Here is a 25,482-nt window from a genome sequence, read left to right as displayed (position 1 = left end):
GAATGCAATTGTGCACTAGTTTGAGCATTCTTTGGCATTGTCCTTCTTTGGGAGTGGAAAGAAAAATTGACTTTTTCCAGTCCTATGGCCACTGCTGAGTTTTCCAAATTTGCTGACATATTGAGTGCAGCACTTTCACAGCATCATTTTTCAGGATTTGAAGTAGCTCAACTGGAATTCCATCACCTCCACTAGCTTTGTTTGTAGTGATGCTTCCTAAGGCCCATTTGACTTTACATTCTAGGATGTCTGGGTCTAGGTGAATGATCACACCATTGTGGTTATCTGGGTCATGAAGATATTTTTTTATATAGTTCTGTGTATTCTTGCCACCTCTTATCATTTGCTTGTTAGTTCCATACCATTTTTGTCCTTTATTGTGCTCATCTTTGCATGAAATGTTCCCTTGGTATCTCTAATTTTCTTGAAGAGATCTCTAGTCTTTCCCATTCTATTGTTTTCCTCTATTTCTTTGCATTGATCACTAAGGATTTCTTTGTTAGAAAACTCAAATGTAGCCTACTGATACTCAAGAAGTAGGCCCTGTGTTTCAAGATCAGTGCATTCTTATTTTAGGCACAATCCTAGCCATTGATGTTGATTTCAATATAGCGAATTTTCTGAAGGCTTTTGGTTACTCTACAGTGGCCTTACTCTTTCCCTTTTACTCATGTGGAAAAAGACTTACAAGGGATATCACAGTCAAACAAAAACCAAGGCGAAAAAGCAAGGCAACTTACTAGGCATGGGTTTTAGGATGAGGTTGACTACTCTGAATTTTCTATTTTCCATGTGTTGGATTTTTTACCATGTACAGTTCTTTTCCCTTTATGTGAAAAAGAAATAACAAAAGTGAACATAATCTAACAAACCTCTGGGAATTTATACAAACCAGACATTACAGTGCAAAAGCCTATATATATTTATTTTTTTATATAAATGTTTAATGCAGCATTTAACAAAAACTGCAAACAATCTGAATAAACACCAAGGGAAAGTTGAAAAATTATAATGCATTTATCCAATGATGGTTACAAAATAGTGGTTTGTAGGTTAAAGCATTTAGTTGGCTAGAGTATGTTAACAATAGCATAATTTGTTAGAATACTGATGTTATTTGCTTCTGGACATTTCTCCCATGCATTTGATTTTTCAGTCAGTTCAGTTCAGTTGCTCAGTTGTGTCCGCCTCTTTGCAACCCCATGGACTTAGTTGTTTTATGTGCAATTTAGTATTAAGCTTCTTATGCAAATTTAGGCACATATTTTTTCCTTCCTGTTGTTAGAATCAAGCCACAGTATGTAATAAACCTCACTGAATAGGTATCAATAATTTAGATTATTAAAAAACTAAATTTAACTCTTTTCCTGTTGTATTTAGGTTGAATCCAGTTTAACTCAATCATTATCGTAATGTGGCTTTAGCCAGTGGAAGCAGTGGTGATGCTGAGAAATGGTAAGATTCTGATACACAGTTGACCCTTGAATAACAGGTTTGAATGGATTTTTTTTTTCGATAGTAAACACTACAGCAATACATCATCCATAGTCAGTTGATCCACAGATTCAGACCCTCACATTACAGAGGAACACCGGATATAGAGGGCTGACTGTTATACTTAGATGTTCAACTGTGTAGAATCAGCACTACTAAACCCCTTTGTGGTTCAAGGGTCAATGGTATTTAGAAGGGAGATTCGACAGGATTTGTTGATGAACTTGGTGCAAGATTTAAGATGTGGAGTCAAAGATGCCATCAAGGATTTTGGCTCTAGGAGCTGGAAAGATGGAGCTGTCATCAACTGAGATGGGGAAAAATACAGAGAGATCTGAGAGTCAGAAGGGGAATTCAGCTTTGGACATCTTAAGTTTGATATTTCTTAGTCACAGTTGGAGGAGTCTAGAATTAATGAGGTCTAATGAGAGCTGTAAATTTGGGAGTCATCTAGCATATAGGTGGTATTTAAAGTTACAAGATGGATGAGATCAGCAAGGAAGTGAGTTAGATTCAGAACAGGAATAAGAACCAAGCCCTGTGGTTCTCTAATGTTAAGAAATCACAAAGAAAAGAACAAAGAAGAATGAGCTGCAGCCAGTGAGTTAAAAAGGAAATGTCCCCTCAAATACCAATTAGAAATTTTTCATCAACAGTTCACTACAAATTGTACTCTTGTTTTACTCTGAAAGTCAAAAAACGTAGTAGTCACCACAAATTAAGTTAAGGTCTGTGATCTTCCATTCATTATAGTCAGTTTAGGAACACAACATTTTGGAAGGTATCTTGATGTTAAAGAATATCAATTTGAGCAGAAAACATTTTATCTGTGAGCCTGTACATAAGTGGTTTTTCAGAATTATATTCCTTTTATAAAATAACATGGTGGATAGATGATAAATAATAGATGATATATTCATTTCCTAAGTCTGCAGTAACAAATTACTACAGGCTGGTACAGGCTGGGTGGGAAGCTTAACAGAAATGCATTCTCTCAGAGTTCTGAAAATCAAGGTGGCCAGAAGCCTGGGATCAAGCAGGGCTGATCCCTTCTGGAGGGCCTGAGGGAGATGAGGTCATTCCATGCCTCTTTCCAAGCTTCTGGCGGCACCTCATAAACCTTAGGGTTCCTTGATGTGCATATCCCTCTGCCTCTGTCTTCATGTGACTTTCTCCTTGTGAGTTTCTAATCTCTTCTTTTCCTATAAGGACACTAGTCATTGGATCTAGGATCCATACAATAGCCAGGAAGATCTTTTCCTGAGATCCTTAAACCTGTAAAGACTGTATCTGCAAATATGCTCACATCCATAGGTAGAGCAGTTAGTACCCGGACCTATCATTGGAAGACACTTTCAAACCCACTACAGATGATCCAAAGGTCTGCAGAATCAGCAATAGGTTGCTGGCTAGTTCCTAAGGTATACAGGTAGAAGCTGTTGCCAAGTACTAATTTGGTGGTAAGGATAAACAAACAGCCTTAAAAAAATATCTACAAGTAAGAATAAATGTAAGTATTGTTTTCAAATTAACTTGGAGACCATACCAATTTTGATTAGTCATCTTTATTGATAGAATAGGTTCCTAGCAGTACATAGTCTCAGACATAAATTTAAGGGCTCAGACATAAATTTAAGGGCTCTACTTAAAAAAAAAAAGTATGGGATAGAACACTGTTGCTATATAATAAAGTACATGTTTTTAAACATCAAGTTCTTAAAATAATATGCAAGTAAGAAGACCAAGAATAAATTAATTCAACCTATTTGTTTATAAAAATAATTATTTGTCAAGTAATTTTTATAATAGAGCTGCCCCAACAAATTGCCTCAGACTTAATTTCAATTGTGTAGCTTATTTTAATTCTGACTTGGGATTAAAAACTCTATGAATGTACCATCAAATTAAAGGATACTTTCCCAAAAACCAATAGAAAAGTTTAAAAATAAAATTTATTACTTGTTTACAAAATACCAATCAAGGCCTCTGAATGAGAAAATAAATCTGTTTAATGTTTGGGCCCATTTTCTATTCAATCAGTCCCCTCAACTACTCCAAACTTAAGATAAAAAAATTCTGAAGTGAAAAGCAGTTTTTAATTTTACCATATATGAAATTATACATAAAAGTTACCATGTGATTATTAATTTAACAAATTATATACTCCAAAGTAGAATGTTCTATCATGCATATTTTAATATATATTCAATATAAATGAGTATAGTATATTTAATAGTATTTGACATTCCTACCTTTTCTTCTATAATCACCACAAAATATGAAAAATTTAGATTTTGATTGATGTCAGCACATTTCTATTTCTAGTGGCTTTTAAAAACTTATATATTAGACATATATTTCGTAAAAAATAAAACAAATACTTATAAATCCAGATTTCTCCCTCCTCCCCTGGCACTCCCCAACCCTTTGACTGAAAGGTTACAAGAAATATCTTTTGCCTACGTTTATGAAAACCAGATGGAGCTTTAGACCTAGCAAAAAAAATTTTTAATTTTACTTTACTGTTTCTGTATCTCTTAAGAGTAATTACTTAAAAAAAAAGGTTTTGAGGCAGAGCAATTCCCAATTTACTGTGAAATTACCATACCTAGCTTGCTGTATCAAATATTTCAACTGTTAGCTAAATGAGCTACATAATATCCTTAAAGATCAACCAGAGAAGAGAAAAATCTCATCTTCATTACTGATTTAGAACCAAAACTTATTCAAAGAAGTAGTTTAACCTACTAAGTATGTCTCTTATAAGCTCTTCTTTCTTAGAAAGTAATATTCCTTCTCTTTCATTCCTGAAATGATATCTCATGTACTTAAGCAAGTCATGGGCAAGTGTCAGCTCATTATTATGATAAATGAGCTCAAATTAAATTACCTGTTTTATTTATGGTGCATATAAAACATTCCTAACAGCCTTTTAAACTGAACTTTGACAAAAATTTAAATTAATAAGAAGGTAGATAGGCAAACATTAAAGCTGAAGTCTCATGGTACATAAGCTATTTGTTAACTTTCACCAAATAGGAAGAAAATAATTTAGTATGACGATTTTTCCATTCACAATACTGTGGCAAAATCTGTATATTAAAATTGGGATATTTTTTATGAATTCCAAGACATTTGTTGGGAATATTCATGTTTATCTAAATGTCAACCGAAAGCCAACAGCACTGCTGAAAGCTCTTGTTACGTTCAGTAGTTGCTGTGAAAATCTTTAATTCTGCCAATTAAATGTAATTGGCAGAATTACAAAATTCTTGTAATTCAAATTTTGTAATTTTGTAATTATAAAAATTACAAAAATCTTGTTCACCAATTAACAAAGGCTTAATTTCTGCTTTTCAATTGTATTTTGGAATAAAGTCTATGACCATTAACTATGTATTTTTTCATTGCTATCTTTTAAATGTCCTTGCCAGTGCACTGTACATATTATAGAAAAAACAAAACAAAGGGTAACTTGAGATGGATTTTGCTGTTAATTCATTCACTTAACAAGCCAGTCCCAGTGAGGGTGTTGGAATCTTGTAAGAAGTTCACAGACTTAAAAAGCTCTTCAGCTCTTCCTCAGACTGAGGTCACTACTGGTTACTAATGCTGACAAAGATGTACTTTCTGACACATCCTCTTTCCTAAGGTTCAAAAATGATTCTCGAGTTATTTGAAGAATTTCTCTCAAGCCTTTATTTTCTTGCTATAAGAAAGCAAACAAAAAGAAGCAGTCAGCACAGTGGCTATAATAGTAAAAACATATCTTAAGAAAAACCAAACATATGTAGGTATGATAAATAAAAGCAAGTACTGTAATTGGCAGAAAAGTATTAAATCAGTGGGTCCCCAATCTTCTTGCCAACAGGAACCAGTCTCATGGAAGACAATTTTTCCATAGGCTGGAGGCAGTGGGTGGGAGGAGGGAAGGAGTTGGTTTCAGGATGATTCAAGTGCATTACATTTATTGGGCCCTTTATTTCTATTATTACATCAGCTCCACCTCAGTTAATCAGGCAGTGGATCTTGGAGGTCAGGGAACCCTGTATTAAATGATACATGCCTTTACCAACTTGAATCCAGAGAACAGTTTTTTAAAGAGGTAGGAATTACGTGTTCAGTGTCTTTCACCACTGTGAAAGCTTTTTATTTATGCAGCTTCAATTACAGAACTTCAGAAACTGCCTTATTTTACAACACAGTATATATAGATGAAGAGGAGCTCTCCTGGTGGCTCAGCGGTAAAGAATCTGCCTGCAATGCAGGAAACGTGGGTTTTGAACCCTGGGTCGGGAAGATCCTCGAGTGGTAAATGGCAACCCACTCCAGTATTCTTGCCTGGAGAATTCCATGGATAAATGAGCCTGGTGGGCTACAGTCCATGGGGTCTCAAAAGAGTCAGACACGACCGACCGACTAAACAACAACATAGATGAAGAAAATAACATCTAGATTTTTATTTGTGTAAACTCAGAAAGTCTGTGAATAATACCCTGGAGCTAACACCTCTTAGTACTTTACTACTTTTATTATTTTCCATGATAGCATGGAATGCAGGGCAAGCCTGGTTTGCTTTACTTATGAGGATTTAACAGCAGCAGGCTGGCTGAATATATTGTGCTGTTTTTTAAGAAGGAAAGTAAGCGACCAAATTGAGCACTAGTAAACGACTTTGCCCTTATCTTCTAGATGAGTTACTGTAAGTCCATGGGGTTGCAAAGAGTTGGACACGACTGAGCAACTGAACTACTGTAAGAAATTTTAGACATTTAAGAATAACTATCATAATTTATTCTCTACAGCCTTGTCTTTGGTCTTACTTTCTAAGTTTCAATGGTATAAAGCAGGCATCAGCAAACTATGGCCGGAATTGAGGCCTGTTATTGTAAATTAAACTGTACTGGAACACAGTTGAGTCCAATCTTATTTTATGTGTGTATGGCTGGTTTTTGGTTTCAGTGGCAGAGCTGAGTACCTACAACACAGACTGCCTGGTTTTCAAAACTGAAAAGATTTATTATCTGGCCTTTTACTGAGCAAGTTTGCTTGCCTTAGTTACAAAGAGTGAGAGAACTTTGTACAGTTAGAAAAATCATTTTTGGTCCCCTATAACCAATTTCTCCACCATGATTTCAAAATGAAGGTTTTAAAATTATAAAGGTCACCTCTTCTACCAATTTAAGCTATTCAACAATGACTTGTGCTTTTGCTACCACAAAATAAAGGACAGAGGCGATAAAAGCTTTTATGTGAAGTGTTAGTCGCTCAGTCGTGTCTGATTCTTTGCGACCCCATGGACTGTAGCCCTCCAGGCTCTCTGTCCATGGGATTTTCCAGGCAAGAATACTGGAGTGGGCTGTCATTCCCTTTTCCAGTGGATCTTCCGAGCTAGGGATTGAATCCAGGTCTCCTGCATTGCAGGTGGAGTCTCTACCATCTGAGCCATCAGATGGTAAGAAAGTTTTTATACCCCTTAGAAAAATACAAGTGGCCAAAGAATATTATTTGTGGATTAAAAAAAGATTTCCCCCTGCATCATTGTGATCTCTGATAAAACAGAGATAGTTTAACAAATTACTAAGCTGAAGAATTATATTCACCTAATAACAGAAGCAACACAGGATCAAAAAAAAGTCAATTTTCTCAATGACTGGTATAAGTTTACTACTGACCTTAGACTCCTACATTACTATATAAATGGTCTTGCATTATGCAGCCAAATAACTAGTACCCAGATTAGGAAAAAGAACATTACTAGCAGCCCAGAAAGTAAGTATTTAAAAATGAGATATATTTTCTGGCATAAATCTTTGTTCAAATAGTTTTCACCTACATGTGCAATTTAAAACTTACTTCAAGTTGAAATATTCGTTCCTGTTCCTTGCAACCCTGTTGCTCATCAATTTCAATGGCTTTCCTCATTACTGCTGCCATTTCAGTTATCTGGTCAACATGTGCTTGTAATTCCTAGAAAAAAAGGAGATGGAAGCTGTAAATCAATGAAACATTAAAAAAAAAAAACTCTTTTTATGAAATCTACATTACTACTTGATATGAATGTTAATACCTTTACACTGCCATTTAACATAAATGTAATATATCAAACAGATATTTACAAGACTGTTGACTGAAGATAAATGTCCTTGTGAAGTCAGATTTCTGTTAGGACTAGGATTAAGGATAAGCAGCACAAGATATCTAAACCCACAAACAGGAAGAATACTCATTTCACATTCCTCTCACCATAATGATAAGCAACATTTTCTTTTTCGTACCTACATGCCCCATGACCAAACTAATGGGAAAGATATATATGCAATATCTATTCCTTCCTGAAGTCATGATTTATAAATATATCCTATGTTGCTCACTGGCAACTGAGGGTTACTTTGTTATACTAAGGCCAAAACTTAAATATAGAAGTTGATAGTTTCCCACATAAACATTCAGTCTCTTAAATAGTTGTATATACTCTATTTGGAAAAAGAATTTGAACATCACCCCTCAAAACCTACAACACTAGTAAACTGTGGAAGGAATATAAATATTCAAACAGACAACAAATAGGAATATCTTTAGCAAACCACAAGTTTAATATCTTAAGTTACAAAAATACAGATCCTTATATTATTTTAATATAATCTATACAAAGCTAGTACACAGGAAGAAGCCAAAATAAACTACACTGTTCAGTACAGTGCTATTTAAATTGAAATTACTGGAAGTCAAATACATTTTAAGAAATTAACAACTCAGCCCCTCAGCTGCACTGCTGACATTTAATAGCCACATGTGGTTGGTGGCTTCCAATTTGAATAGCACAGATAAAGAACATTTCCATCACTGCAGAAAGTTCTATTAGACAGCTCTGGATTAGACTATGATGGTAAGAATGATATCAAGACAAGCAACTGTCATGTCATATAACAATTAAAAAAAAATAATTACAATCCTTCCTACTATAAAGGGAGCCTAACATTTAAAAGCAAGTCAAGTACAGGTAAATGCAGCAGCAAGTCAGATAAGGATAATGAGTAAAAATTTTGAATACCAACAGCTTTCTCAGTTTATGATTTGATGTCTTATGGCAACTACAAGGAAACGAATAATCATTTGCCTCTAAAATGGAAGAAAACAAGAAACTACATTTTTCAGTACAGTCTGTTCTAACAAAACCATCATAAGAAAAAAAAAAACTCAATACAAACAGGGTATTTTTACAGGCCTGGTTCCTGGATGATCCACTTATTACAATAAGATCTTTAGGGAAATATCACAGAATCTCTTAAAAGGCACAACAGGGCAAGATCTGTGCTTTCAAAATGTTTTAAAAGCAAGAAGTGCTAGCAACAAAATCTTTGCACTCTCGTGAAATAGCATTTGGGGAAAAAAAAGACAAAACACAATAGACACAATGGAGAGGTTGCTACTATACTTAATTGTAACACCTAAAAAAGGTAATTTTATTTTATTGTGAATGCAAATTAAAGGACTATAAACTACGGAAAATCTGAATTAAAACAGTTCATTTAATTGTTTGACTAAACAAAATTTTTACAAAGTCAGGTTAAAATTACTGTCAAGAAAATGTCTTTGATGTCCAGAAAAAGGACAACCATTTGAAGCATCCTAAAATTTTGCAGCTACAGTTAACTAGAACAACAAAATGAAAGGCTGGCCTAAAGAACCTTTAAAGCCTACAATTACCTAACAGGCTATGTATAATACAATATACAGCGAATTCATGACAGATTTAAAGTTTCTACACTGAGTATTTTTGCAAGGCTATCAAAAGCATAGTGTTTTTTAAAAGCAATTTCATTTATTTGCTGATTTAATTTTGGAGAATTCAATGTAAAAGAACTTTTTAAATGCCGCCCCCCCATCCACACCCCCAAAGTTGACTGTTTTATTTAGTGTACATTCTGATTTGCTTCCAAGTGCCTCCTCTCCAGTCCATGTTGAGGTGCTTCAAGGATGTGTCGAGATGCACCAAGGAAGAATCCTTCGGAGCTGTTACGATGCACCATGTCAATCTGTAGTACAGAGTCATTATAATGTTAATACGGACAATATCCGTAATTTAAAAACTGAATGAGTGTTAGTTCATGCGAGTTAGCCAACTGTTGGAAATGTTTGTTTTTTTAAGATTTCCAAAAAGGTAGTAATTCAAAAATAATGTAAAAATGAGTGTTTGAATGAAAATGAGCTCTCCTCAAACTTTTTATCGGCTTTTAAATGTGTGCTCAAAAACTTCTAGGTGAGGGCAGAATTCTGTTACAGTCTCAACAGATCCTCTTACTCCAAAATGCTAAGTGTAACTCTGTGTTTTACCCAAAAATGTGTTATAAAATTATTTTTGCATTTAGGTGTATCAGAGCATTAGTACCTAAACATATCCTGGAAGCTCATACTTATCGTGCAAGTTTCTCTGCTCACCCATTTCTGCTTATTAAGCCCCCAAATTAATTCAAGGCTAGATTTAGATGGATTTGCTACCTTTCCTTGCCACATTCCCAGATTCTCCTCATGAGAACTAATCTTGCTTCCTCTAGTACTCCAGTAATAATCCAGATCTCTATTTAGGATTTATCACATCCTACCTTATGTTAGATAATCATGTTTGTATCTGTATCTCCCAATGCATTGAAAGGTCCTATGGTAGAATAATAAAACTTATTCATTCATCTCATTATGATAACTAAGCCAGTGCAAGTGTTAATAAATATTTGTTTGAATCAAAGCATCTCCTTTTTGGGAAAAATCAAAATCACAAACATTAATATGTATTAGTTAGAATTAATAACAAGTAACTGAACTGTTATTTCATGGAAGGCAAGAATCAGCACTTAGAAGAAGAATTTCATCTGCATAATGAAAAAGAATGGCTTACAGCTATCTTAAGACATGTTTAACTTGCTAATTAATAAAACAGCTGTAATGAATGATAAAATCTAATGTGTTTTAGAAAACATTTGCTTCTGACATAGCTGCTACCACAAGGGACTAGCTACCTTCAGTATCTTATTCTTAAGCACTTGCTTGCCAGAGTATTCTCTGTAGATCTTAAAAAATTTGTTAGGTTGTTAAACAGAAGGGCCTTTTGGAATGTCTCAAGAACATACTTATTTTACCAATAATTTTAAGTCAGTTCATATTTGTATCTTAAAAAAACCTCTTAAATTACATATTCAAAATAAAATGTTTTTATAATGATTTTAACAATAGATACATTTTATACTCAAAAGATTGCCACTTAACTATCCAAGGTTCCTTTTGGTTAGGAGATAAATAGCATAATTAGATAATATTAAAATCACATTTGTTAATTTATTATTATACTATTTGACACAAGAGCTATTACTAACTTCCTTAATATGGCAAGTTGAATTTACATGTTAAAGCAATTTACCAGATATTTATTTTTAGTAGAATTAATAATAAAAAATACCTAAAAGCACCAAGATGGAATAAATATTTTAAAGAATCTAAAGTGTTTTAATAATTAAGAAAGATAAAAACACATTATAACAGTCAATACTTCTTAAATAACACTCATTATAACTAATAAAAAATAGCTCATCATTATCCAATAGAGATAATGGCCTTGTAATCACAATCTATTCTAAAAATCAGTTTAAAATAAAATGTAAATGGTAAAGGACTATTCTATCTTTTCACAGCAGCTGCTAGCAAACACGGGGATCACAACTAGTAAGATGAACAGCAGAAACAACGTTGATTTCTAGCCAGTTCAGCTCTGTCTCTAAAAATGTTGTTGAGTGGTATGTGATGGAGGACGGGATGGGTGGGAAGGCAATATATATAGTATACTGTTTCTTTTCCTCCCCCTACCCCTTCATGCTTCCATTAATAATCAGGAGTATCTATAGTCTGGATGAATTAGCCTCATTCAGAAGACAGTCTTAAAAACAAATCTAACTTTAGCTGTTTTCGGGTTTTTAAAAAGATTTTGGGGCATTTAATTTTCACTTTTGCAACATATACCAATATACAAGTTAGAAGAAATATTTCTTTGAAGCAGGTAACATTATGATTTTGAATAATTTGAATTTAATACTTACCTTTATTTCCCAAGTAATGTTTACTTTTTAATACATATTATAAGCTACTAGGGAAGAATGGAAGTTTGAAGACTAAATCAAACAGAAAATGACACATAACATGAAAAAAATAAGGAAAAGAAAATGTCAAAAAGAGAAATATTCAATATCATGTAAGACACCTGTGATTTTTTAAAAATCTGAACACAAGTTAATTGATTGTCCTTTTTTCAAATTATATTTACAGAATGGGATTACCTTAGTGTGTTGCTCTTTTAACTTCATTATTATTCCTGGATCATCTTTTTTGCTAGCCATTAGCAATCTAAACATTTGCTCTCGATACTTGCTCATTATAAGTTCCAAGGCAGATTGATGTTCTTCCAGGGATGTACGTAATTCTATCAAGAGTAACAGTAGATTTTATTTAAACTTGAGTTTAAAATGCACAATGTATTCTCTTCTACATCATATTTTTTAAAAAGCAACTTATAAAGGGGGTATTTCATAAAGAAAACATGAGGTACAAAAATCTAGCCATATGGAAATAAAGGACACCAAATGGAGTCCTTTATTAGTTTTCTAAATAACCATTTTAAGCTCATTTTTTTGAGAATCATTTTAACAACTACTGAACAACAACTGAGGGTCAGATCATGCTCTATATTAGGAATACCAAAAGGCCATAAGGTTCAGAGTCTAGTGGAGAAAACAAAACATAAATAATTATAACAGTGTGGTAAGTGCAGAGTGGAACTCTATCCTAATACATATAAAAAGTCTGTGAGGAAAAATTGGTGGAGGCTTCACAGAAGTATAGTAGTGAGATGAATGTACATTCCTGCAGTTGAAAAATAAAGGACAGGGCAGACTAAGCAGGGAGGCATTAAAGTGGATAGTACGTTCGGGAACTTGTTCAGGGTGGCAAGAGCAAAGGTCTCATGGAGAAGGGAGGTATGGGAAGAATACAAAAAAGAAGGCTTAGAGTCAACTTTGAAGGCCTCTGGATAAGGAAATAGTACAGTGATGGTTATTAAGCAAAAGAACAACATGACCAGATATGTTTTTGTAAAATCAGTCTGATGACTGTGCTGAAGATGGACTGGAGCGGAAAGAGACTGAAATCAAGGAGACCAATGAGAATACTTCAGGCCGGAGACTATAAACACCTAAGCAAGGGGCCAAAGCAGTGGGACTGCAGAGAATGAAACTGAGTTATTTCACATGTAATAGTTTAAGTGGTACAAATGGATATTGAAGGTGAGAGCCTAAGATGATTCCAAGTAAGGTAGACAAGCATTCATATGTAGGATAGGATAAAGAGAAATATATGTAATTGAAGCATAATGGACTAGCAAAAGTAACTTTAACTGGCTATTTTCCCATTTAAAAAATATTAACTGATCCAAATTCAATAGTGCAATTGGAGATTAAAGCTCACTTTTGATACGCTATAAACAGTGATAAATATAGCTTGCCTTTGTTCTCTTGTTGCAATTCTCTGATTTGTCTGTTTTCTTGCTGGATTCCCATAACTAATGTGGACCGTGGCCGATGTCTTGCAACTTCATTAAGTTCTTGAATTTCTTCTTGATACTAATGAAAAGATTTGTTTTTTCAAGGCGTAAGAGAATATATTTGAAAATATGTATCTTACATATGTGTATATATGTGTGTATATTTCATAAAGAATTCTTACAGCTCAACAATAAAAAGAACCCAATTAAAAAATGGGCAAATGACTAAGTTCTGAGGATGCAATGGACATCATGGTGTTTAAAATTAATACTATATTATATATTTGGAATTTGACAAGAGAATACATCTTAAATATTCTCACCACATACAGTAATTACATACAGTAATTATGTGAGGTGACAGAAGTATTAACTAACCTCATGATTAGTAGGTAATGGTTCCACAATATATACATGTGTATCGTATATCTTAAACTTACACAGTGTTGTACATTAAGTATATCTCAATAAAGCTGAAAAAAATGGGCAAAGGATTTGAAGAGACATTTCTCTAAAGATGATACACAAATGGTCAGTAAACACATGAAAGGTACTTAACATCATTAGTCATTAAGGAAACACAGCTCAATGTAGCAAGGAGATAGCACATGACAGCCACTAGGATGACCTTAATCAAAAAACAAGTAGTAATATGAGTTTAACAGAGGATGTGCAGAAATTGCTAACGCCTATATATTGTTGATGGGAATGTAAAATGACATAGCTGTTTTGGAAAACAGACAGGCAGATCCCCAAAAAGTTAAACACAGAGGTATAAGACCCTTCTATTCTACAGCTAGGGATATACCCAAGAAAACTGAAAACAGATGTCCACATAGAAATGTATACACAAGTATTCACAGCAGTATTATACATAACTGCCCCAGAAGAAAAACAATCCAAATGTTCATCAACCAATGAATAGAAAAACACAAGGTGCTATACCCTTATAATGAATATTATTAATATTTAGCAATAAAAAGGAATGAAGTACTGATACATAACAGAACATAGATGAAACTGAAAACTTTAAAAAACCAGTCACAATAAGTCACATATGGTACTATTCCATTCATATGATATGTTTAAAACAGGCAAACCTATAGACTGACAGATTCATGGTTGCCAGGAACCAGGGAAAGGGAGACTTAGGGAGCAGCTTTATGGGTAATGAAGTGTTCTAAAATTAACAGTGATTATGGTTGCAGAGCATGTGAATATACTAAAATTCAATCAACTGCACCCTTCAAAAGGGTGAACTGTAGGGGACTTCCTTGGTGGCCCAGTGGTTAAAACTCCATGCTTCCTGCAGATGTGGGTTCGTTTTGTGGTTGGGGAACTAAGATCCAGCATGCCATGTGGTGCAACCAAAAAAATTTTTAAATAGGGTAAATTTTATGGTATGGTTCTTAACTCTGGTTGTCAACCCCTCCCCCCACTTTTTACAACTCAATACAAGACATGTATGTTCACTGGAATGCATGAGTCAAGCTAGACAGGGAGATATGTAATGTGTTTAGGGCAGCAGAATTGCAAAACAAAATATGGGGCTGGCCAAAAAGTTTAGGCTTTCCCATAAGATGTCATGGAAAAGTCCACATGAACTTTTCGGCTAATCCAATAGGTAAACTTGCTTCACTTTTTCAGCAGCTTTATTAAAATCAGTACCCCCAGGTTGCTGCCTCCTTTTACAAAAGAGATGTGCTTCGCAAGAGTAAGCTATAAATATATTTTTTCCTACAGTGATTTCCATCATAGTTTCAGAGATTCTATAGTTCTCTTAAAGTTAAAATCTTAAAGTTAAAATTAAAAGAGGGCTTAAAATAGTAGTTCAACTTCACAGCCCACTGCAAAGTTCTTATACACAATGGTAAGGATAACAAGAAGTGAAGCCCTTTTCATTTCTTCCTTAATTGGCAGCAGTAAATGAAAAATAAGGTAGCAAGTATAAACGAATAGGGCTTCTCAGGTGGCTCAGTGGTAAAGAATCCACCTGCCAATGCAGGAAATGCAAGTTCAATTCCTGGGTTGGGAAGATCCCCTGAAGTAGGAAATGGCAACCCACTCCAGTATTCTTGCCTAAAAAATCCCATGGACAGAGGAGCCTGGTGGGTTATAGTCCATGGTGTCGAAGAGTTGAACACGACTGAGCACGCATACACACACAAATGCAGTAACTGCGAAAGGTGAAAACAAGATATTGCTTTGCATCATCTTCAAAAACTATTTTATTATTAAACAGCACCACCAAAATATTCTTATAAAAATATTTCTACAATATAAAAATAGGAGACAGAACAAAGAATGTGTCACTATTAGTAAAAGATATTATCTCGCCTTTGTCAAATGTATTTAGACCTAAAAAAATTCATGTACTTTCCAAACTCAAATATGCATCACTGTAGGAACTTAAGTGATCAAATCTACGGTTTTAGAAGATAAATATATACACACATACATGTCAGTTGACCTTACCAAAATTATGTTTCAATCTAAAGTAAACTAAAACATACAAGTCAAGCTACTTTTAAACTTCAGAAAACCTTAAAAATAAAATACTAGTTAAGCAGAAGTTTGTAATAAAAGCAACACATAAATGTCAATGACTGTCTTTTAAAAATAGAATCAACAGGGGAAAAACAAAAGTCAAACCTGCTTCATGGCTTCTACTCGCTTGTTGAGAGCTGTGGTTTGCTCAATCAAAGATTCTGCTGCATCATCGTGGTCTCTCAATCTTTCAACAAGGGCTTTAGCATCAGCAAGTGCCTTCTCAATGGTGCAACTCATTTCTAAAGGAATACATAGGATTAAAAATGAAAAACAGATTCAAAAGAAAGCTGGCATATCAATCTTATTTTAGTTCCACTTTAACACACATTATGCTTAAGCTACATGTTACTGAATCGTTCACTGTCTCAGGATGAAAACCATCTAAGAACACATGTGGTTTTGATTCTGTTAAGATGGAACAAACTTGAAAGTGAATTTATAATATTCAAAAAATTATACACAACATATATATATATAATTATATATTACATACACATATGTGCTTATATATACACATTTATATATATATAAAGTTTGAGAACAAAATCAGAATGTATTTAAAACACCCTGAATATACAGTGGGGACAAAGTGTACATTCACTAAATATATTTTAAGTTATATAGACTCCTCTATCCATAGGATTCTTCAGGCAAGAATAATGGAGTGGGTTGCCATTCCCTTCTGCAGGGGATCTTCTCAACCTAGGGGTCGAACCCATGTCTCCTGCGGCTCCCACACTGTAGGCAGATTCTTTACCGCGCTGAAGAACTGATGGTTTTGAACTGTGGTGCTGGAGAAGACTTTTGACTTGGACTGCAAGGTGATCAAATCAGTCAATGCTGAATATTCACTGGAAGGACTGATGCTGAAGTTGAAACTCCAATACTTCGTCCACCTGATGGGAAGAACTGACTCACTGGAAAAGACCCTGATGCTGGGAAACATTGAAGGCAGGAGGAGAAGGGGACGACAGAGGATGAGATGGTTGGATGGCATCACCGACTCGATGGACCTGAGTTTGAGCGAGCTCCGGGGGTTGGTGACGGACAGGGAGGCCTGGCAGCTGCAGTCCATGGGGTTGCAAAGAGTCGGACAAGATTGAGCAACTGAACTGAATGTTATACCGAAATTGCGCTCTTCGTGAGGGCAATCCCAATCTTGCCACTTGTGAAAAAAGGTCATTTATTACTTTGTATTCTGCAGTCAGGGACTGTCAGGGACCCTTCCTAGCCTCTGCTTGGTCAGGTGACCTCAGACACCATCCACAAACGTACACTACTAACCAGCCAAAGCAGCCTCTATGTGTCATGCTGCACTAAAGGATCAACCTCCTCCTGGAGGAACTTCAGCTTCTCAGAGAAAAATTCTTAATAATTCTAACTCTCACACTTTCCTTAGTAAATGGCAAAGGAAGTGTTAATTTAGAACAACACTGGCCATTATGGGAAACTTCTGATATGTTAAAATCAATAACTTAAATGTATAAAAGGAGCTGTAAAACTAGGAAACAAAACATAACACAGCCAATAGTTAGCTTCTTCAACTGATATGCTGAGACCTCAAAACAAAATTTTTATTTTAAAATCTCTCAAAAACTTTAACATTCTGACACTTATCACTCTTGAATTTTTCTCTTTCTACTGTTTTGCCTTATTTTCTGTTAATACACGAGCCACCCTTTAAGATTTTCTCAAAAAATAAAATTACTTTGTAATGTTTCTATGTCATAAGCCAAATCTATAGCAATTAAATTAAAACTCATGTGTAGAACAAAGTTAAGGGCAATAATTAAGGATTTTCACCAAGTTTAGGAAGATAGAATATAGGTCTTTTTAAGACACTACTACATGGGACTCGTTAGCTTAATTGTTAGCCCCTCAGATACAGAAAAATGCAGCAAGAGATTTAAATAACCCTACTGTGTAACATTTTAAAAGAAAATACAACACATCCCACCATTTTAGCAGGCTTTCATTAAGATTATACCTAGCAAAGATTCAAAATTGCAAATTAAATAAAGATGAAAAAAAATTCAAACAGTATTCTTGGTGGTACCCAACAGCTGAAGGAGAGAGTATATTGTCCTGTTTTTATAAACAGGTTCAAAGCTGAATAAAAAGATTTAATCAAAATAAAATAAAACTGCCAATTTATAAAATGTTTCCTCTATGACCAGACATTTCCAGAGATCTTTAAGAATTAAGTTGGAAATTAATACAACTTCTGTCTCTCTAGATAAAACAACCAAAAGATTTGTCTTCAAAGATTTAGGAGATTTAGATAAGGGCACTTCAAAATACAACAGCATAAGGGCCACTAAAGGAAACAATTCTTACTGTAGGTTAAAACACAAAAGGACAGTCATTAAAATCTATGTAAGATGTCCTCCAACAAGGCCTTGCCCTTCTGGAATTACCTAAAATTAGAGCTAAACAACAGTACAGCTTTCTCCAGTATTCTTGCCTAGAGAATCCCAGGGATGGGGCAGCCTGGTGGCTGCCATCTATGGGGTCGCACAGAGTCGGACACGACTGAAGCGACTCAGCAGCAGCGGCAGCAGAGCTAGGCCACAGTACAGCTTTCTTATTTATATGGGGGTCACTATATCTCTATGGGGGGGGGTCACTATATCTCTATGGGGGCTTCCCTGGTGGCTCAGAGGATAAAGCGTCTGCCTGCAATGTGGAAGACCCGGGTTCGATCCCTGGGTTGGGAAGATCCCCTGGAGAAGGAAATGGCAACCCACTCCAGTACTCTTGTCTGGAGAATCCCATGGACGGAGGAGCCTGGTGGGCTACAGTCCACGGGGTTGCAAACAGTCGGACACGACTGCGCGACTTCACTTTCACTTTACTTTCATATCTCTATGAGTGAGTGAGTGTTAGTTGCTCAGTTGTGTCTGACTCTTTGTGACCCCACAGACTGCAGCCCTCCGGCTCCTCTGTCCATGGGATTCTCCAGGCAAGAATACTGGAGTGGTTAGCCACTTTCTGACCCAGGGACTGAACCTGGGTCTCTGACACTGCAGATTCTTTACCATCTGAGCCACCAGGGAAGCCCCTATATCTCCATATCTCCCATCAATTCCACTAACTATAGAACATCAGATTTTTTGAGTAAAATTACATTTAAAAACAGAAAAAAATGTCTTACAGTAAAAATAACTGGTTGCAACAGATGTTGAAAGAAAATAAAAAAGCAAAGTCTAGAGAAAGCTGTAAAAGATTTGAGATAAGTTTATCTTGATTTAACAGAACAACTCAGGTGTGAGGACCTTGACAGTCCGAGGTCCCAACATGTAAATGACATTACTGGGACTAATATCAGAAGAAACCTCCTTATGCTTTGTAATAACATGACATCTACAAACAATAGCTAGGATGTGTTTCCAAATAAAATGCACTAAAGTTCCCACACAGCATGAGGTGACAGGTGACCGATTGCCTATACTGTGTGTAATTCAGTAAGCTGCCCTCTCCCCAAAAGCTATGCTCTCAGAATTCTCTGGGCAAAGGAATCTGTAGATTAACTGAAACAGAGCCCTGAATCTAGATGCAATCTTTTCAGATAATGATAAATCTTTCTTTCTGAAATATGAACAAGTTAAGCTGTGTCTGGGGTTACCAACCTGACAACAGGTTAGACAGGGAGATATAAGGTCTTCCCTGCTGGCTCAGACAGTAAAAAATCTTACCTATCCCCAACGTTTTGCCTTTGTCTTTACTTCATTTGCTGTTTATTTGCATGTGTGGAAGGTATCTAATTATATTTTCCTTTTCTCATGGAGACAACCAATTGTCCCATTTCCCATTTTTTGGACAGTACGTTTCTCCCCAACGGAATTTTAATGCCACACCAGTTGTATGTTTTCTCAATAAATGTATGGGTATGTTTCTGAGCTATTTCTGGATCTATTTATCTATCAGTAAGCTGCCTCAGCTGTTAGATTCCAACTGTTGGTAGCTTTCTGAACCTAAGGGATACAACCTTATACTGAACCTTGCTCATTGGGAGAACTGTTATCCCCATTTTATCAATGAAGAAACAGACTCAGGACTTGAACAGAAAGGAGCTGACTGACAGCACCATGCAGCAAGGAAGGAGCCAAGCGAGTACCAGATATAGAGCTTCTGATCCCAGTCTAGGGGATGTTCATCAGCCAAGATGGCTCTCCAGGGCTCTGCCTGCTTCTACCTATATAAAAACTACCGTGGGGTCCTGGGTGGAAAAACAAAGCAAATTCCTTGATGCTACTCTACCAATGAGACTTCCAAAATATTATATAACCTGCATTGCAAACCAGCAGTAGAAAATAAGTGGAAGTGTAAACGAAGATGAAAAAATAACAAATTTCTAATATCCTCCCTCATAACCATAAGAAGCCTAGCACTTATTTTAACCAGTCATCAGAGTTAATCTGAAAGACTGTTAAAAACGAAAAAATGACATGATGAAAATGATCATCAAACGGATGACCAAATGGAGTCACTTATGCTAAGCCCCAACCCTTCATTCTTTCTGGAGTTATTTCTCCACTGACCTCCAGTAGCATATTGGGCACCTACTAACCTGGGGAGTACCTCTTTCAGTATCCTATCATTTTGCCTTTTCGTACTGTTCATGGGGTTCTCAAGGCAAGAATACTGAAGTGGTTTGCCATTCCCTTCTCCAGTGGACCACAATCTGTCAAACCTCTCCACCATGACTGCTGGATCATGGAAAAAGCAAGAGAGTTCCAGAAAAACATCTATTTCTGCTTTATTGACTATGCCAAAGCCTTTGACTGTGTGGATCACAATAAACTGGAAAATTCTGAAAGAGATGGGAATACCTGACCACCTAACGTGCCTCTTGAGAAATCTGTATACAGGTCAGGAAGCAACAGTTAGAACTGGACATGGAAAAACAGACTGGTTCCAAATAGGAAAAGGAGTCCGTCAAGGCTGTATATTGTCACCCTGCTTATTTAACTTATATGCAGAGTACATCATGAGAAACGCTGGACTAGAAGAAACACAAGCTGGAATCAAGATTGCCGGGAGAAATATCAATAACCTCAGATATGCAGATGACACCACCCTTATGGCAGAAAGTGAAGAGGAACTAAAAAGCCTCTTGATGAAAGTAAAAGAGGAGAGTGAAAAAATTGACTTAAAGATCAACATTCAGAAAACGAAGATCATGGCATCTGGTCCTATCACTCCATGGGAAATAGATGGAGAAACAGAGGAAACAGTGTCAGACTTTATTTTTGGGGGCTCCAAAATCACTGCAGATGGTGACTGCAGCCATGAAATTAAAAGACGCTTACTCCTTGGAAGAAAAGTTATGACCAACCTAGATAGTATATTCAAAAGCAGAGACGTTACTTTGCCGACTAAGATCTGTCTAGTCAAGGCTATGGTTTTTCCAGTAGTCATGTATGGACGTGAGAGTTGGACTGTGAAGAAGGCTGAGTGCCGAATTGATGCTTTTGAACTGTGGTGTTGGAGAAGACTCTTGAGAGTCCCTTGGACTGCAAGGCAATCCAACCAGTCCAATCTGGAGGAGATCAGTCCTGGGATTTCTTTGGAAGGAATGATGCTAAAGCTGAAACTCCAGTACTTTGGCCACCTCATGCGAAAAGTTGACTCATTGGAAAAGACTTTGATGCTTGGAGGGACTGGGGGTAGGAGAAGGGGACGACCGAGGATGAGATGGCTGGATGGCATCACTGACTCGATGGATGTGAGTCTGAGTGAACTCCAGGAGCTGGTGATGGACAGGGAGGCCTGTTGTGCTGCGATTCATGGGGTTGCAAAGAGTCGGACACCACTGAGCGACTGAACTGAACTGAACTGAACTGATGCTAAGCCCCACATCACCAAACCAAGACTTAACTTATAGTTTTGGCCTCTTCCAGAAATGGAACCTTAAATCACTCAATCAGGAATCACTATGAGGTCATTTGCCTGACAGACCCCTGCCATCCCCTAAAGGAAGTGACCTTGTCACATCCAACCTGCTTTTTGCTAGTATAACTTCCTTGTTCCTTTTCCTATAAAAGTGTCTCATTTTGTACAGCTCCTTAGAACTCCTTTCTGCTAGGTGGGGTGCTGCCTGATTCATGAACTGTTGAACAAAGCCAAAAAGATTTTTAAAGTTTACTCAGTTGAATTTTGTTTTTTAACAAGACCAACTAGGTTTTTTGAAACTATAATTAACATCCACTTAAAAAAAAAATTCTCTAGATTGCATAATGAAATACTCCTATCAAAATGAACTACATTAAAATCTGTTTTGTAACTATAAAAACTTATTTATTCAGGGAAAGTGTTAGCTGCTCAGTCGTGTCTGACTCTTTGCAACCCCATGGACTGCAGCATGCCAGGCTCATCTGTCCACGGGATTCTCCAGGCAAGAATACTGGAGTTGGTGGCCATTCCAGGGGAATCCCCCTTCTCCAGGGGATCTTCCGTACCTAGGGATTGAACCTGGGTCTCCTGCATTGCAGGCAGATTTTTTACCATCTGAGTCACCAGATAAGCCCAATTCTATTCAGGGTAAGGAATTATAAAAAGCAGGTAATTAAAAGTATACTTTTATTAGCACTTTAGATAAACAGTGACATAAAATTTCTGAGAATCTGCATGTTTATTTTCTGTATGTGAAACCACAGAAAAGTTTAAATATTTTATAATGTGCATTTACTTTGCCACATTTTTGGAAACCACTGTGCTTCTCTCCCTCCCCAAGTCCTCCCTTTTCGTTGGTAACTGCAGTGGGAGGAAGATTTGTTTTCCCATTCTCTGACAAGTTTTAAATTAAAAAAAAAAAAAAAAAAAAAAACAACTTCCAATTAAAAAAAAAGATTTTTTTTTTTTAAGATATTCTTAATTATCTATTTTTAAGTGTGCGTCTTAACTAGTCATACTTAACTAGGGCACTTACATTATCTTCTACAGGTAGGTTCAGATTGCAGGTAAAAATTTTTTACAGCAGTTCCTGGTGCTACTCCCCTCCGCCCCCCGCCCCCCCATGTTAAGCACATTCTCGCCCACTCTACCAACCAAAGACATTTGCAGTCAGACTCCTGGCAGAGCCTTCAGAACATTCTGCTGCTGATAAAAACCACCACCCACCCAAGAAAGAAACTGCCAGCTGTTTACTTTTAGACTTTGGTTAAGAAAAATTTAAAGAAATTAAAATCATTCTTCTTTCTCTTTTATCCACAAATCCATTATCCTATAGCTGGAACCACAGAGAAATACTGTGACCACTGACATACCACAGATGTGTCTATAAATGTCAACAATCTAGTTTGATTAAAAATTTGTATTGTTCGGGCAGGGGCCTCTAAAGTTACTTTGTAGAAAATATTAACTGACACCCATGGAGGTACAAAAATGAAAGGCATAGTTATGGTTTTCTTAGAAATTTACAGAGATCAAGAAGAAAACATGTAAATTATAAATTATATACTTTTAAAAAGCACTTTACACACACACATCACTGTATTTGAAAGCACAAAAAATTTTCACTGTCCTCGAAAATAATGGAATGAACACATTTAGAGTTTTATGAAGCAGCTTTTTGAAGAAAATGAATTTTTAAAGTTAGAAGAAACAGAATTTGAAAACAAGGACACAGGTGAAGTTTTATTTTTTTCAATTACATGTTTCCTTGGAACTGTGACTAAATAAAAGTTCATATACATATATGCTCAAACAAGTATGACAATTTAAGAAGAGACTAATCTAACCTAAACCAGTTATTTCTAACCAATGGGCAAGGAATCACTGGAAGGGTGGCATAGATGTACATGCACTAAGCATGGTCTGTAGTCTAAATATTTCTCTCATACCTATATATCCCATTATTTTTAACAGACAGAGACAGCTAATAATAAAATACAAAATCATGTAAAAGCATAATAGTTTCGTGCCACGATGCACAATCTCAACTAACAGATACTAAAAATACAATTACTTGTGTGTCAGTGGTACAGAATTTCCTCATACTCAAAACTGGTCAGCGTTTTTTAAACTAATATATAAGGTTTCTCTGGCTCTAAAATTCTACATTTTTTGAGGATGCTAAGGACTCCTACTTGATGAATCTTCAGAACTATTATATTACAAATGGGGCTTCCCAGGTGGCTCAGTGGTAAAGAATACACTTGCCAATGCAGGAGACTTGGGTTAAATCCCTGGGTCAGGAAGATTCCCCTGGAGTAGGAAATGGCAATCTGCTCCAGTATTCTTGCCTGGAAAATTTCAGAAACAGAGGAGACTGGGGGACTAAAAACCACAGGGCTACTAAGAGTTGGACACTGAACAACTAAGCATGCACACGCACATTATAAATAAATATACACATGTATATATTAATACACATAATGCCTGCTATGTGCCAAGCAATGAATTAACTTTTGCTACAAAGATGAATAAGATGTGATTCCAGACTCAAGCTCAAATTGGCACAAGATACCTGAATAAATAATGTTATACAATCTAAAAAGTTCTGTAGAAATACTGTTTCAAGTGCTTTGGGAGAGCAGTGGTACTATCAGTATCATCTGGGGGAGCCGGAGAAGACAATGGTCTATGAATTAAATTTTGATAGGAGGTTTTATAAAAAGGAAGAGGAAGCATTCAAGACAGATGGTACAGCACATACAAAGGCAGAGAGCTATAAAAGTGCTTGGCGTGTTTGGACAAACAGCAGTCTGGCGTGAACCAATATTGAGGTACACACAATATAAAACAGAAAAGGTAAAAATGGATTGGGACAGACAGTAAAAGGCGCCATGTGACATTCTTAACAAACAGGACTTAATTCTGTCAGCGGTAAGGTTATTGAAAAAGTTTCAAGGAAGGACTGACATAAACAGATTTGAATTTCAGAATGGTAACCAGGGGAGGAGGAGGGTGGGGAAATCATCTGGTTTTAAAAGAAGAAATAGCACAGTGCAGTACAAGCGGAAATACAGTCAAGGATGAGCCTTGGGTTTCTAGTGCGGACAGCTGGATGGATACCAGTACTATTATCTGAGATCGGATAGAGAAGCAAGGTGAGATGAAAACCAAGAAAAAGGTAGGATTCTTCAGGGGACAGTTTAAAGACAGTTGGTTATCCGCGAAGAGAACTAGGAAGAGTAATATTCCTTGAAGGGTGGTTTCAAGAAAGGGAATGGTTGCTATGCAGAGAGGTAAATTGAAACCTGAAAAGGAACCCTCTTCCATCCCTGCAGACCACCCCCACCCCGCCCCGCCAACGGTGAGCTGTCAGGTGGGTTAGGCAGGAAGAAAACAGAACAGAGGTGTGTCCACACGGGTTAGGGCCAAGGCTTTTCATCGAACTTTCTGCACCTGAGTTCCGGAAAGAGGTGCTCAGAGCTGAGAACAGGAAGTACCGCGCCCAGGAACGGGCAGCCGGTGGTTCAAGAGGTGGTGCAAAAGGGGAAGGAAAGCGTACGACTCGCTACGCCCGCTCGTCTCCCTGGATTGATTCCACTTACTCTGGTCTCAATCCCTCGCAGCCGTCAGCTGTGGTGGTTAGGACTCAAAGCCTCTGCCAACGGGGACCTATGCACCCAAGGGAAGAGACTCCTCCCGCCTGTTCAGCTTCCTCAGAGAGCAGACGCAGAACCCAGAACAGGCAAAGCAGGGCTGGCTGCGCGGATCCAGGGGCTCAGCCCCATCACTGGCAAGGAGAAAACCTCCGGCAACCGCCTCCGACCAGCGCTCTCAAAGCGCTTTAACCTCGCGAGACTTCCTTCCTCGCGTAGCGGTAGGGGGTTGGGGGGGGGGGGGACAGACCTCAGCGATTTGTTTGAGGCCTCAAGCTGAGCATGCGCAAGTAGTAGGGGCGG

At 36.7% G+C, this 25,482-nt stretch overlaps 1 protein-coding gene across 2 annotated transcripts; it reads right to left on the bottom strand.

Moving 5' to 3' along the window:
• Positions 1-3,039: 3,039 nt before the first annotated feature.
• Positions 3,040-25,478, bottom strand: FGFR1OP2 (FGFR1 oncogene partner 2). Of its 2 annotated transcripts, XM_040234597.1 has the most exons (7): positions 25,129-25,369; positions 15,731-15,867; positions 13,040-13,157; positions 11,820-11,962; positions 9,420-9,533; positions 7,351-7,464; positions 3,040-5,203 (listed from the first exon to the last, which is right to left on the bottom strand). In XM_040234597.1, exons 2-7 carry the CDS (start codon positions 15,863-15,865, stop codon positions 5,066-5,068), a joined length of 762 nt encoding a protein of 253 aa, XP_040090531.1. In that variant the 5' UTR covers positions 15,866-15,867; positions 25,129-25,369; the 3' UTR covers positions 3,040-5,065. The 2 variants fall into 2 exon arrangements, with proteins under 2 accessions (XP_040090531.1, XP_040090532.1); XM_040234598.1 differs by lacking the exon at positions 9,420-9,533 and having other exon boundaries at positions 25,129-25,478.
• Between the last annotated feature and the right edge of the window lie 4 nt (positions 25,479-25,482).

This window comes from Oryx dammah, unplaced genomic scaffold (assembly GCF_014754425.2).
Source record: "Oryx dammah isolate SB20612 unplaced genomic scaffold, SCBI_Odam_1.1 HiC_scaffold_29, whole genome shotgun sequence".
NCBI lineage: Eukaryota > Metazoa > Chordata > Mammalia > Artiodactyla > Bovidae > Oryx > Oryx dammah.
This window is presented reverse-complemented; position numbering and strand designations above follow the sequence as displayed.

Excerpts from the sequence above, each read along its gene's own strand:
- FGFR1OP2 (XM_040234597.1), bottom strand. The coding sequence starts at position 15,865 with ATGAGTTGCACCATTGAGAAGGCACTTGCTGATGCTAAAGCCCTTGTT. Across the intron at positions 13,158-15,730 it reads GAGTAGAAGCCATGAAGCAG|TATCAAGAAGAAATTCAAGA; the intron begins GTTTGACTTTTG and ends TCTTTTCATTAG. Across the intron at positions 9,534-11,819 it reads TAAAAGAGCAACACACTAAG|ATTGACATGGTGCATCGTAA; the intron begins GTAATCCCATTC and ends TCTGTACTACAG.